A 14,788-nucleotide genomic window follows, 5' to 3' on the forward strand; every position below is an offset into this window, starting at 1 on the left:
ACTTCCCCAAAGTTATTTGTGATGTCAGGAAGAGCATTATGCAATTATTTCATAAAAATTAGATGGTATTTTTTGCAATCGAAACTGAAAACTAGTCTCATTTCCTCTGACTATATAGAGATTGTAGTGTAATCATCCCCATCAGAAGCAGAACACTCAACATGAAGCTCTTACTGAGCCTCCTTGGTGAGTTCCTTTCAGTCTACTTTAAGAGATTACAGACAATTATTTCTGTGTATAGATGATCATTGATTGATTGATTGATTGACAGAATGATCACTGGATTTCTTTGGGGTTATTTTAATGATTAATGGTTATTTATTGTTTCAGTTGTTTCAACGCTACCTAAATGGGCTGTACCACAAGGTATGTATTAAGTACACTACTCTCTGGCTGCATTTACACTTTTTGACCAATTATTGGCAAAAGATCTGATCTGATTGGTGAAAAATACTAAATAGTGGCAAAAGACCCGAATTGGGCTGCCTGTGTAAACGCAGCCTCTGAGATTCAAATCCTTCTCTTCAAACCAGTTTTGTCTTGTATAATGGAAACATATGAAATACAGTATGTATTTCCCGAGTGGCGCAACGGTCTAAGGCACTGCATCTCAGTGCTAGAGGCATCACTACAGACCCTGGTTTGATTCCAGGCTGTATCGCATCCGGCCATGATTGGGAGTCCCATAAGGCGGCACACAATTGGTTTGGCTGGGGTAGGCCGTCATTGTAAATAAGAATTTGTTCTTAACTGACTAGCCTAGTTAAATAAAGGTTAAATAAAAATACATGTAAATTGTCTATTTTCATGAGTTACGTAATAGTTATACACTACTGAACATTAGCTGTCTTTTGTAATGTTAGGTGACCATGTAAATAAGACTTAAGTTACCATTTATGCTCAGAAATTATGCTTAAGTCTCTCTAGTAGGCTGCGTTTACACAGGCAGCCCAATTCTGATATTTCTTTTCACTAATTGGTCTTTTGAGCAATCGGATCAGCTCTGAAACAGATCTGATGTGAACAGATCTTATGTGATTGGTCAAAAGACCAATTAGTGGAAAGAAATTTCAGAATTGGGCTGCCTGTGTAAACGCAGCCATAGTAATCTATTCAAAACGTCAGAAAGACTTACCTGTCAACATTTCTTCAAGTTCTCCCCACGAGTGCTCCGCTGACAGCCTTGGCTGAGCTAGTTAATGGGGGACCCTGGATCTTCTCAGGGGAGAGAGTACGTCTGAAGTGCAGTGTTCCTGGGAATGTGTCGGCCGAGTGGAGGTACCAGTGGTTCAGGGGGAGAGAGCAGCTCCAGGAGTCTGAGTACTTTGTCCTGTGGAAGGCCAGGCCACAGCAGAGTGGGAAGTACTACTGCCAGGGCCTGAGAACCACATGGATAAGCACACAACACACCCTCCACAGCCTGCCCATAGAAATAGAGGTGGACGGTAAGAGAACCCATATGAATATTGAGCCATGATGACATCTATACTGAACAAAAATATAAATGCAACATGCAACAATTTCAACAATTTTACTGAGTTACATATAAGAAAATCAGTCAATTTAAATAAATTCATTAGGCCCTAGTCTATGGATTTCACACAACTGAATGGGGGCGGAGCCATGGGTGGGCCTGGGAGGGCATATGCGCACCCACTTAGGAGCCAGGCACAGGCCCAGCCAATCAGAATGAGTTTTTCCACACAAAAGGTCTTTATTATAGACAGAAATACTCCTCAGTTTCATCATCTGTCTGGTTGGCCACACCTGTCAGGTGGATGGATTGCCAAAGGAGAAATGCACAACATTTGAGATAAATAATCTTTTTGTGCATATGGAACATTTCTGGAATTTTTTATTTAAGCTCGTGAAACATGGGACCAACACCTTATATGTTGCGTTTATATTTTTGTTCAGTGTAGTTTGGTTGACCTTCTGTTAGCAGTCTGTATTAGACAACTCCTTTCTTGTTGTCACACCAAACATGTGTGACAATAGCAAAATAAGCAGAAACAGACTGACAACCAGGCTAAGATACCTGTAGCACACCAGACCATAGAGGGTACCTGTCAACAGGCCAGACAGAGACTACACCATCCCGTTAATTAAAATCACTTATTACTCTTTGCCCAGGTGGGTGGGCCATCCTGCAGGCCCCGCCCCTGCCCATGCTGGTTGGAGAGACAATGACCCTGATGTGTCGTGTCCGTGGCAACCCCAGACTGACAGAGGTCATACTCTACAAGGACGGGGTGGAGCTTCAGAGACAGTCTGGACCAGTGCTATGTGTCACCAACCTTACCCTGCAAGACCACGGATCCTATTGGTGCAGAGCATCCTGGGATGGACGGAGGCAAACCAACTCTGTGATCTCAGTGGCTGCTCCGGTGTCCATCATAGGTGAGGTTGATAGACAGGTGTGGTCTGTCATTTTGAGTTTGTGTAGGATGAGGAATCAGATTTCAAATGAGATTTGCCCTCATCATTCCATTATCATCACTATCATATCATGTTTAATGGCAATTGAATACCAGTAGGTATGTGAGAAATATTTTTCAGTATTAATACTCTGTATTCTCCCCTGCAGAGGTTCTGACAGAACCCATGTTGGAGATTGTGCCCAATGACCCTCTGATCCATAAAGACCGTATGCTCCTGGTGTGTCACGTTCAACTGAACGCCCGTGAGCCCGTTTCACACATCCACTACTACTTCTACCAGGACGGGCTGAGTCTGGGGCCTGCCTCTTCCCAGGACAGAGTCGCAGTACTGAGGGACTCAGGCCGGTACTGGTGCAAAGCCAGCATTCCTACTCTGGGGCTGAAGAGGCTCAGCGAGCCCGTACCTTATGGGCGAGTGACAGGTGAACACTCAGAACACATGAGAAACCAGAAAAAAATTGTGATGATGCAGTCTCTCTTTAGGATGATTCATAATGCTGACCAGTGGCGTCAGTTCAGCTAAACTTAGGGTATGGCAGGGAGGGGGGGGACAGCTTCTCTCTGAGCATCTTCTCTCTGGCCTCATGGTCCTGAAGCCAGCCAACCAACACGCTAAACAGCTGTTGCATTTTAATTGGGTTTGGAATGATTTTAGTCAATTCTTTTGTAGCCTAGTTTAACATTTTTGGTCTTGAGCTAGGGTATGGCGCCAAAGGAGATGGCTGCCGTTTTACGATTATGCTATTGTGCTATTGTGTATGTTTTTTATGCGTTATTTGTAACTTATTTTGTACAATGTTTCTGCCACCGTGTCTTATGACCAAAATGAGCTTCTAGATATCAGGACAGCGATTACTCACACAGTACTGGAGGAATACTTTTTCTACAACGAGTCGGACAGGAAGGTTTTACTTCAGGCGCCTGACAAGGCCCTCATCCCCGTCATTCGCAGGAGAAAGAGACGGAGGTATCGAGGACGAAGGTCCGGGTGCCTTGTAAGGATCAGTTGCCGAGAGGGTAATCTACCTTTACCATCGATCCTATTAACCAACGTACAATCAATCGAAAATAAAATAGACGAATTACAATCACGTATATCCTACCAACGCAACATTAAAAACTGTAATATCTTATATTTCACCGTGTCGTGGCTGAATGACGACATGAATAACATACAGCTGGTGGGTTTTAAGCTTTTTCGGCAGGATAGAACAGCGGCATCTGGTAAGACAAGGGGTGGAGGTCTATATATATTTGTAAACAACAGCTGGTGCACGAAATCTAAGGAAGTCTCAAGATTTTGCTCGCCTGAGTTAGAGTATCTCATGATAAGCTGAAGACCACACTATTTACCAAAAGAGTTTTCATCTGTATTTTTCATAGCTGTCTACATACCACCACAAACCGATGCTGGCGCTAAGACCGCACTCAATGAGCTGAATATGGCCAAAAGCAAGCAAGAAATTGCTCATCCAGAGGCAACGCTCCTAGTGGCCGGGGACTTTAATGCACGGAAACTCAAATCCGTTTTACCTCATTTCTACCAGCATGTTTAAATGTGCAACCAGAGGGGAAAAAAACTCTAGACCACCTTTATTCCATACACAGAGACTTGTACAAAGCTCTCCCTCGCCCTCCATTTGACCATAATTCTATCCTTCTGATTCCTGCTTACAAGCAAAAACTTAAGAAGGAAGCACCAGTTGTCAGGACCCGGTGCGAGAAACAGTCACTAAATCGGCAGAACCCAGAAGATGAGGCAGACACAGCAGTACTAGAGATGGTGGTTTAATAAAAAATAGATATCTTCCAAAATACAAAGAAAATCCACAAAGTGGTAAAAACAGCAAGGGAAAAACAAACCTCAAAAGACTAATCCAAAATACAAAAGAACAAAACCAGAGAACCTCTGGAAAATCCAACAAGAGAAAAATATATGTTCACAACAAGGCTTGGGCTGGGGCTGGGTGCTAACATACAGGTGCAACCAATAATTAGAGCAAGGGAAAAACAAAAGGTACAAAAAAGGTGCAATGGGGACATCTAGTGACAAAAAAACAGAACAGTCCTGGCCAAAACCTGACACCAGTGACTCGGTCAATAAGAAAGTGGTCAGATGAAGCAGATGCTAAGGTACAGGAATGTTTTGCTAACACATACTGGAATATGTTTCGGGATTCTTCCGATTGGCATAGAGGAGTACACAACATCAGATAGTGGCTTTATCAATAGGTGCATCGAGGACGTCATCCCCACAGTAACTGTACGTACATACACCAACCAGAAGCCATGGATTACAGGCAACATCCGCACTGAGATAAAGGGTAGAGCTTCCGCTTTCAAGGTGCGGGACTCTAACCCGGAAGCTTATAAGAAATTCCGCTATACCCTCCAACGAACCATCAAACAGGTAAAGCAGGAATGCTCTTCTTTGTGATCTGAACACCTCAAACTTAGATTTGTCCATCCATAACACTTTTTTTCAATCTTCCTCTGTCCAGTGTCTGTGTTCTTTTGCCCATCTTAATATTTAATTTTTATTGGCCAGTTTGAAATATGGCTTTTTCTTTGCAACTCTGCCTAGAAGGCCAGCATCCTTGAGTTGCCTCTTCACTGTTGACGTTGAGACCGGTGTTTTGCGGGTACTATTTAATGAAGCTGCCAGTTGAGGACTTGTGAGGTGTCTATTTCTCAAACTAGACACTCTAATGTACTTGTCCTCTTGCTCAGTTGTGCACCGGGGCCTCCCACTCCTCTTTTTATTCTGGTTAGAGCCAGTTTGCGCTGTTCTGTGAAGGGAGTAGTACACAGCGTTGTACAAGATCTTCAGTTTCTTGGCAATTTCTCGCATGGAATAGCCTTGATTTCTCAGAACAAGAATAGACTGATGAGTTGCAGAAGGAAGTTATTTGTTTCTGGCCATTTTGAGCCTTTAATCGAACCCACAAATGCTGATGCTCCAAATACTCAACTAGTCTAAAGAAGGCCAGTTTTATTGCTTCTTTAATCAGTACAACAGTTTTCAGCTATGCTAACATAATTGTGCTAACACAGCGTGCCATTGGAACACAGGAGTGATAGTTAGTGATAATGGGCCTCTGTACGCCTATGTAGATATTCCATGAAAAATCTTACGTTTCCAGCTACAATAGCCATTTACAACATTAACAATGTCTACACTGTATTTCTGATCAATTTGATGTTATTTTAATGGACAAAAATGTGCTTTTCTTTAAAAAACAAGGACATTTCTAAGTGACCCCAAACTTTTGAACAGTAGTGTACATGTAGGTAGAGTTAAAGTGACTGTGCATAGGTAATAAACAGAGAGTAGCAGCAGCGTAAAAGAGGGGTCTGGGTAGCCCTTTGATTAGCTGTTCAGTAGTCTTATGGCTTGGGGTAGAGGCTGTTAAGAAGCCTTTTGGACCGAGACTTGGTGCTCCGCTACCGCTTGCAGTGCGGTAGCAGAGAAAACAGTCTATGACTAGGGCGGCTGGAGTCTTTGACAATTTTTAGGGCCTTACTCTGACACCCCCTGGTATAGAGGTCCTGGATGGCAGGAAGCTTGGCCCCAGTGATGTACTGGACTGTATGCACTACCCTCTGTAGTGCCTTGTCGGTCGGAGGCAGAGCAGTTGTCATACCAGGCAGTGATGCAACCAGTCAGGACCTGTATAACCTTTTGAGGATCAGAGTACACATGCCAAATCTTTTCAGTCTCCTGAGTTTGGTAGTTTGTTGGTGATGTGAACACCAAGGAACTTGAAGCTCTTCAACCTGCTCCACTGCAGCCACGCCGATAAGAATGGGAGCGTGCTCGGTCCTCTTTTTCCTGTAGTCCAGAATCATCTCCTTTGTCTTGATCACATTGAGGGAGAGGTTCTTGTCCTGGCACCACAAGGCCAGGTCTCTGACCTCCTCCCTATAGGCTGTCTCGTCGTTGTTGGTGATCAGGCCTACCGCTGTTGTGTCATCGGAAAACTTAATGATCGTGTTGGAGTCGTGCCTGGCCATGCAGTCATGAGTGAACAGGGAGTACAGGAGGGGACTGAGCACGCACCCCTGAGGGGCCCCCATGTTAAGGATCAGCATGGCGGATGTGTTGTTACCTACCCTTACCACCTGGGGGCAGCCCGTCAGGAAGTCCAGGATCCAGTTGCAGAGGGAGGTGTTTAGTCCCAGGGTCCTTAGCTTAGTGATGAGCTTTGAGGGCACTATGGTGTTGAACGCTGAGCTGTAGTCAATGAATAGCATTCTCACATAGGTGTTCCTTTTGTCCAGGTGGGAAATGGCAGTGTTGAGTGCAAAAGATTTCATCATCTGTGGATCTGTTGGGGCGGTATGCAAATTGGAGTGGGTCTAGGGTTTCTGGGCTGGGATAATGGTGTTGATGTGAGCCATGACCAGACTTTCAAAGCACTTCGTGGCTACAGACATGAGTGCTACGGGTCGGTAGTAATTTAGGCAGGTTACCTTAGTGTTCTTGGGCACAGGGACTATGGTGGTCTGCTTGAAATATGTTGGTATTACAGACTCAGTCAGGGACAGGTTGAAAATGTCAGTGAAGACACTTGCCAGTTGGTCAGCGCATGCTCGGAGTAGACATCCTGGTAATCCATCTGGCCCTGCGGCCTTGTGAATGTTGACCTGTTTAAAGGTCTTACTCACATCGGCTACGGAGAGCGTGATCACACAGTCGTCCGGAACAGCTGATGCCCTCATGCATGCTTCAATATTGCTTGCCTCGAAGCAAGCAGGATATTTGTACAGGGTAAAAGGGATCTTGAAGAAGGAAGGCTATCACTCCATTTTGCAATGCCATGCCATACCCTGTGGACAGCTCTTATTAATTGGAGCCAATTTCCTCCTACAACAGGACAATGACCCAAAGCACAGGTCCAAACTACTGTATGCAAGAACTATTTTGGGAAGAAGCAGTTAGCTGGTATTCTGTCTATAATGGAATGGCCAGCACAATCACCTGATCTCAACCTTATTGAGTTGTTGTGGAAGCAGCTTGACCGTATGGTACGTAAGAAGTGCCCATCAAGCCAATCCAACTTGTGGGAGGTGCTTCAGGAAGCATGGGGTGAAATCTCTTCAGATTACCTAAAAAATTGACGACTAGAATGCCAAAGGTCTGCAAGGCTGTAATTGCTGCAAATGGAGGATTCTTTGACGAAAGCATAGTTTGAAGGACACTATTATTTCAAATAAAAATCATTGTTTATTACCTTCTCATCGTCTTGACTATATTTCCTATTAATTTTGCAACTCATTTAATGTATGTTTTTATGGAAAACAAGGACATTTCTAAGTGACCCCAAACCTTTGAATGGTAGTGTACATATTACCTCAATTACCTCGACTAACCTTTGACCCCGCACATTGACTCTGTACAGGTACCCCCTGTATATAGCCTTGCTATTGTTATTTTACTGCTGCTATTTAATTATTTGTTACTTTTATTTTCTATTATTTACATAACACTTTTTTTTCTTAAAACTTCTTAAAGCATTGTTGGTTAAAGGCTTGTAAGAAAGCATTTCACTGTAAGGTCTACATGTGTTGTATTCGGCTCATGTGACAAAATACAATTTTATTTCCCATACTCTGACATACCCAACTGACGCCCCTGATGCTGACTCTGTGTTAACAGGGATACATCAGGGACCAGTTGTCTCACTCCAGCCCAGAGCACCATCTCATCCAGATCCTATGAAAGGACCTCCCCAGACCACCACCTCTATCCAGCCTTCTGAGCCCCCTACCTTCCCCGATGTATCCGGTGATTCTCCAAACACACTGGCCCCTGGTGTTGGTTCAGATGACGGAACAGTGGTGTGGAAGGACTTCTAAATTCCTTAATAATTGTTAATTAATATGTTATTTGTCTTTTAGGTTGTGAATGAAGCAATGAATTGATTTTAAGTTAAATGCAAATAAATCCAGTCAAAGTCAAACATTTACATATTGATTTTATTTCAAAAGTGTACAAAAGCTAATTTTCAAAAAGCTCATAATACAGCGATACAATGTACTGATTCCTTAACCTAACCGGGGAAACATTATGTGATTAGTATTCCTCAAGTAATAAACATGAACTACTCAGTCTTACTTGCATTATTTTTCATTCTACCAGATTGACAGTCTTGTAAAGATGTCTATATGTTGATGGGTCTATAGAGGGAGTATGAAGAGAGATGGGGTGAGTGCTGCCATCTCATATAGAGGTGTTTTACAGTCCCTGGTACTGTGGTGGTATAGTGGGCTCCATTGTCATAACGTGTCTGTGTAGAGCAGGAGTACAGGGGGGCTGGTCTGTGGGGTACAGTATGGGTGGTATGGAGGAGGAGTGCCAGTAGAGATTGTTTAGGTACTGTGGGGTACAGTAGAGTTACAGTGTAGATTGTATTAGATATCAGATCGTTTGTCAGGGCTTGTCAGCGTAGAGCAGAAATCCAGAGAAGGTGCTGTCATCCTCACTACTGGCGTAGACACCGTTCCAGTCCCTCAGTGTCTCCAGCCATACCTGGTCCCCCACCACCAGCTGCAACAGCACCAGGCTTGACGCCTGGTCGATGTCCTGGCCATACAGAGAGTCCCGCGTCCGCACCTTCCTCACCCCATTAACTACCAGGGCGGCACGCAGGGGCTTGTTCCGCACGGTTATGTGGTAGGAGAACACGTAGACCCCCCCATGGGCACAGGTGAAGCTGTTGGAGGAGGAGTTGTAGTGGTTCTCTCCGTTGTAGAAGACCTTGTCGAAGCGGACGGGGAAGCCCGATGGAGGGAAGGACTTGCTGGGAGAGAGGCCCACACTGAAAGCTGAGCGTTTCTGAATCACCCCGTTACCCTTCGCCCCTCTGATCCCCCGAGGGCCCCTGTCCCCTCTCATCCCAGGGGGGCCTCTGTCACCCTTTGGCCCAAACATCCCCCTCCCTCCCTGGGGTCCAGGCAGCCCTCGCACCCCTGGCTCACCTTGAGCCCCTGGGGGTCCTAGATCCCCCTGGTCGCCCGCCACACCAGGGGAGCCCTGCATGCCATCCACCCCAGGAAGGCCCACCTGTCCCTGAATACCTGGAGGCCCAGGGTCCCCTCTATCGCCCTTCAGTCCTCTCTCCCCAAATGTCCCACACTCTCCTTTGTCCCCCTTATCCCCCTTCTGGTCTTGTACTCCAGCCAGCCCTGGGGGTCCTGTTGGGCCTTCCATTCCAGGTTCCCCTCTCTCACCCTTAGTCCCATTTTGGCTTTCACCCTTCTCCCCCTGGTCACCTTTGACACCAGGGGGCCCGCTGTCACCTTTTTCACCTTTGAAGCCAAATCCACCTGCAGGGCGCAGAGCACAGTTTAAGTGGACCATTTCAGCATCTAGGCCCAGACAGAATCTATGAGGAAGATATGAATTGATTCTATGTTGATTTAATAATCAGTATATGGAGGCTTGAACAGGTACAGGTAGCCTTGTTTCATGATTTTATATGTTGTACCGATCACATGCCTATATATGTTAAAAAATAATGGTTTGTTACCTCTCTCTCCTGGTTTCCCTGGGTTACCCAGAGTTCCTGCCATTCCACGGTATCCTAGGTCACCTTTAACTCCTGGAAAAGGGAGATAGAAAACAAACCATTTTGAATAATCAATAAATCTACTGTTTGCTCACACGGCCAGTAAAGTGTACATATTTCTCATTTTAAAAAATGGTGTTGTGTTCACCTCTGTCTCCTTTTGTCCCCATAGTTCCATTTGAACCAGCCAGTCCAGAAAAGCCTCTGGGTCCTCGCTCCCCCTCTTCTCCAGGTGAACCTGTGAGAAAATTGTTTCAACAAGACATCAAAATCCATGGGTCACCACTACAGCATACTGGTATTGTTAAATGTCCCTATGTTGTCATAGTGATTTCAATACCTGGTAGTCCTCTGTCCCCTTTTGGCCCTCGAGGGCCCCTCTCTGGTGGACAGCACTCACAAAAATTGAAGTAGCACTCGTTATAATCCATTGTGTAATTATCATGCCCAACACCAGGGGGCCCTGTGGTTTCAGTATAGTAATCCTGGTAGGCATCGCTGGGGTAGGTTGTGGTCTCTGTGGTAGCCAGAGGGTAGGGGTCCATGGGATCTGATTTCTCCACTGATTTCAGTGTCTTAGGGATGATGGTGGTTAGGGGCTGCATGGTAATCTGGGGCTGCTCGCGGTAAGGCATGGGCTTCTTGGTGTATTGGTACTTTGGCCGCTGAGTGGTCTTCATCGATACACTGGTCACTGTGAGTGACATCACTGCCAAGAGTGCCGAGTGATAGGGGAGCATCCTGATGTTAGAGAAGGATCTAACGAGGGAGAAATTGAGAAATTGTCACTTCTTCTGCACTGATGTAGCGTCACTGTATGTAAAAATACTACTTACAGCCTCTGCCAAGAGGTCTGGAGCTTTATGGCACAGGATATACCGAGCTTACCCTGCCACTGCATGGTTTTTGGTTCAAACCCAGCTGTGGTTGTTCTTCCTAAATCGCTATACTGCTCTGCATATGGGGAAATTACAATCGAGACTAAAATAGGATTGAGGGGAAACTTTGCTCCAATGACTTTAGTGAGGATCTCAGTAGCAGATTACTCAACCAAAGCCTTTTTCATGAGATGCTCACCTGTTCTGACCTGTAAAAAATGTATTTCAGAACTGATTATATTAGGTGTACATCCCACATTAATATTTACAGTAGCTCAAAAGTAACGTTATTTCGACTCAGGGCAGTGGAAAATTTGAGACCTCATAACAATCCTCCAAAGAACATCTATTAAACATCTTATCATTTATCAACTCTTCAGATAAATTCAGTTTGACACCTTCTCTTTTGCTCTCTTTTCCATCCATCTCTCTGTTCCTTCCTCTGTTTCTTTCTGTTGCAGACTGTTCTACTTTACAGTGGCAAGAAAAAGTATGTGAACCCTTTGGAAATACCTGGATTTCTGCATAAATTGGTCAGAAAATGTATCTGATCTTCATCTAGGTCACAACAATAGACAAACACAGTCTGCTTAAACTAATAACACATAAACAATATGTTTACATTTATTGGACACACCGTGTAAACATTCACAGTGCAGGGTGGGAAAAGTATGTGAACCCTTGATTTAATAACTGGTTGACCCTCCTTTAGCAGCAATAACCTCAACCAAACTTTTTCTGTAGTTGCGGATCAGACCTGCACAACGGTCAGGGGGAATTTTGGACAATTCCTCTTTACAAAACTGTTTCTGTTCAGCAATATTCTTGGGATGTCTGGTGTGATGTCTGAGGTCATGTCACAGCATCTCAATTGGGTTGAGTTCAGGACTCTGACTGGGCCACTCCAGAAGGCATATTTTCTTCTGTTGAAGCCATTCTGTTGATTTACTTCTGTGTTTTGGGTTGTCCTGTTGCGTCACCCAACTTCTGTTGAGCTTCAATTGGCGGACAGATAGCCTAACATTCTCCTGAAAAATGTCTTGATCGACAGAAAAATGAATTCCCAAGTCAATGATAGCAAGCTGTCCAGGCCCTGAGGCAGCAATGCAGCCCCAAACCATGATGCTCCCTCCACCATACTTTACAGTTGGGATTAGGTTTTGATGTTGCTGTGCCTTTTTGCCTCCACACATAGTGGTGTGTGTTCCTTCCAAACAACTCAACTTTAGTTTCATCTGTTCATAGAATATTTTGCCAGTAGCGCTGTGGAACATCCAGGTGCACTTTTGCAAACTTCAGACGTGCAGCAATGTTTTCTATGGACAGCAGTGGCTTCTTCCGTGCTGTCCTCCCATGGACACCAATCTTGTTTAGTGTTTTACATATCGTAGACTCGTCAACAGAGATGTTAGTATGTTCCAGAGATTTCTGTAAGTCTTTAGCTGACACTCTAGGATTCTTCTTAACCTCATTGAGCATTCTGCACTGTGCTATTGCAGTCATCTTTGCCGGACGGCCACTCCTAGGGAGAATAGCAATAGTGCTGAACTTTCCCCATTTATAGGCAAATTGTCTTACCGTGGACTAATGAACATCAAGGCTTTTAGAGATACTTTTGCTTTATGCAAGTCAACAATTCTTAATCTTAGGTCTTCTGAGATCTCTTTTTTGTTTGAGGCATGGTTCACACACTTTTTCCAACCGACACTGTGAATGTTTAAATTATGTATTCAATATAAACAATAAAAATACAATCATTTGTGTGTTATTAGTTTAAGCACACTATGTTTGTCTATTGTTGTGAATTAGATGAAGATCAGATCAAATTTGATGACCAATTTATGCAGAAATCCAGGTAATTCCGAATGGTTCACCTACTTTTTCTTGCCACTGTATATGAACCACTCAATATTTCACTGTCACAACACAGCCAGACATACCTTCATCACAAAGATGTTGATTGAGAACTTACAGGCACTCAACCTATCACCTCACAATGGTTTGTCAAACAAAAAGGCCAAACAAAACAGAAACCGCTTATGGAACAGAGCTCAGTATGAAGCAATAAATCCAAATGGACACTTACCTAATTATGACGGGCCCGTCTAATCATTGATTCCCTGTCTAACAGTACAATGGAGACTGCAACAGCAGCAACACTGGACCTCTTGATATCTCTTTAAGGCTTTGATGATGGACATCCCCACCAATGAGGAGTAGAGCTGTGAGCCCAGGGGGAGGTTTGAAACCCAACGACATGCTAATCTAGCTGAGCCTGGAGCTGGACCAAGCAGAACCACTGCACCGCACCGTGGCCCACTCTCTGTACCCGTTGTGTAAAATGTGCTTTTGTGACACTGGATACAGTGCCTGTGAGAAGCACTACCCCAGTGTGGGCCGGGCGAGGGGAGAGGGGCGACGGGTCACCTGATATAAGAGGAATTCCTCCAGCAGCCACCCTGCTGCCCCACTCTTACCGGGAGACAAAAGCCAAGCTGGGAGGTTTCCAGTGGCCCCATAGTGGGGTTCATACATGTCCGTCTTACTACAGGTGGAGGGAATGCAGAGCAATACAAGAAGGTACATTTCTCCTGGCCATATTGGTCAAGTCCTTGTGAGCTTGTGGAAAGGAGTATAGATGTGATAGTGATTACAGTTGTAAATCATTAGCTACAGGTGCCCCACTCACCCGCCTACTGAGCCCAAATCCTCTCTCTATATCTACCGCAGGACAAGGATCTGTATCATTACTATCTACTTGGTGAATGTCCAAGAAAAGCTTTAATCTAAAGAGCACTGATAATCTCACTGTCTCACTCAACAGTTACTAAACCTGAGCTGTCGTCAAAGGAAACTGCTTATCTCTCTAACCCTCTCTACAGGCGAAAACACAGCCACACTGCACAGTCAGTGGGACCAACTATCCACACAGCCATGGAAAGACACGGTATAATTGCCAAAGACCATGTACATACATTATGGTATAGTAAGAGAAAAGGTTTACATCTCCTCAGGATATGGGTTCGGGTTCGATTTCACACTTCTCTTGTTAGAAGAATGGTCCTCCTTTCCATAAATGATATGAAACTCAATCTCACAGTGGTAACAGAACAGCTTATGGCTGATACAAATGAAACTACTACCACCAGAGGTCATGGTTCAGTAGTTAAAGACCTCCACCTGAGGGATCTATGACCAGCCAAAAACATTTGCAGGAAGAGGGGAAATGAAAGAGGGAAATAGAGAGGGGAGATGAGGGTGAGGTGGAGGGAGAGGAATCGAGAAAGAGGGGGGGGGGGGGGGGGTGGATTCCAGGTTCTTTCTGACTACACTTTGTGTGTACTTACATATTCAAGTTATTGAGTATATAAGACTGTGCTTTGACCTCCCACAAAGACATACATTTGCATATATACAATTTTCACCTGTTTCTTATTCTTTCTTTCTCTATCTTTCTCCTTCTTGCATTCTCTTATTAGTTCTCTACTGCCCCCTGCTCTCCCTCCGTCTCTCTCTCCCTTTGCTGTGGTCCGTCCCTGAGATGGCCCGTTGAGGTTCCACCCCTCAGTCTCACTCCTCTATTCAGTCTACACAACAGAACCGGTCAGTTTACTAGCATCGCCACAGGGAGCCAAGCGCCGCTCACCTGCCCACTCACTTAACACTGGCACTGCCCGTGACCCCAGGCGCTCCCACAGTACAGCACCATGGAGAAAAACATATACAGCCAAGAGTTAAGCAGCAGCAGTGGAGCAGGGACAGAGACAGGATGACTTGCATGGATACTTTACATTAACTAACCCTCTTCATGGAAAGAATATCTCTAAGTGTCAGTATAGAGGATGTAGGAGTGCAGGCGGGAAGGTGTGTGAGGTATAAGTGTGCGTGAAAGACCAGA

General features: G+C 44.7%; 2 protein-coding genes across 2 annotated transcripts; one reads left to right on the forward strand and one right to left on the reverse strand.

Moving 5' to 3' along the window:
* The first annotated feature begins 71 nt into the window (after positions 1 to 71).
* LOC139548911 (Fc receptor-like A) lies at positions 72 to 8,555 on the forward strand. Its single transcript, XM_071358862.1, has 6 exons — positions 72 to 186; positions 331 to 366; positions 1,155 to 1,445; positions 2,134 to 2,400; positions 2,588 to 2,863; positions 8,101 to 8,555. The coding sequence occupies exons 1-6, from the start codon at positions 162 to 164 to the stop codon at positions 8,298 to 8,300; spliced, it is 1,095 nt and encodes a 364-aa protein (XP_071214963.1). The 5' UTR covers positions 72 to 161; the 3' UTR covers positions 8,301 to 8,555.
* On the reverse strand, positions 8,097 to 13,467 carry otol1b (otolin 1b). Its single transcript, XM_071358860.1, has 5 exons — positions 12,977 to 13,467; positions 10,353 to 10,771; positions 10,161 to 10,250; positions 9,974 to 10,045; positions 8,097 to 9,770 (listed from the first exon to the last, which is right to left on the reverse strand). Exons 2-5 carry the CDS (start codon positions 10,750 to 10,752, stop codon positions 8,875 to 8,877), a joined length of 1,458 nt encoding a protein of 485 aa, XP_071214961.1. The 5' UTR covers positions 10,753 to 10,771; positions 12,977 to 13,467; the 3' UTR covers positions 8,097 to 8,874.
* Between the last annotated feature and the right edge of the window lie 1,321 nt (positions 13,468 to 14,788).

The sequence above is a fragment of the Salvelinus alpinus genome, chromosome 22, assembly GCF_045679555.1.
Source record: "Salvelinus alpinus chromosome 22, SLU_Salpinus.1, whole genome shotgun sequence".
NCBI classification, from domain to species: Eukaryota; Metazoa; Chordata; class Actinopteri; order Salmoniformes; family Salmonidae; genus Salvelinus; species Salvelinus alpinus.

Bases quoted from the DNA above. Each gene is read 5' to 3' on its own strand.
- otol1b (XM_071358860.1), bottom strand. From the start codon at position 10,752: ATGCTCCCCTATCACTCGGCACTCTTGGCAGTGATGTCACTCACAGTG. The intron at 10,251-10,352 runs GTATTGAAATCA...ATTTTCTCACAG, and splicing joins AGGGGACAGAGGACTACCAG to GTTCACCTGGAGAAGAGGGG. The intron at 10,046-10,160 runs GTGAACACAACA...TCCCTTTTCCAG, and splicing joins GGGGACAAAAGGAGACAGAG to GAGTTAAAGGTGACCTAGGA.
- LOC139548911 (XM_071358862.1), top strand. From the start codon at position 162: ATGAAGCTCTTACTGAGCCTCCTTG. The intron at 367-1,154 runs GTATGTATTAAG...CATTTCTTCAAG, and splicing joins TAAATGGGCTGTACCACAAG to TTCTCCCCACGAGTGCTCCG. The intron at 1,446-2,133 runs GTAAGAGAACCC...CTCTTTGCCCAG, and splicing joins CATAGAAATAGAGGTGGACG to GTGGGTGGGCCATCCTGCAG.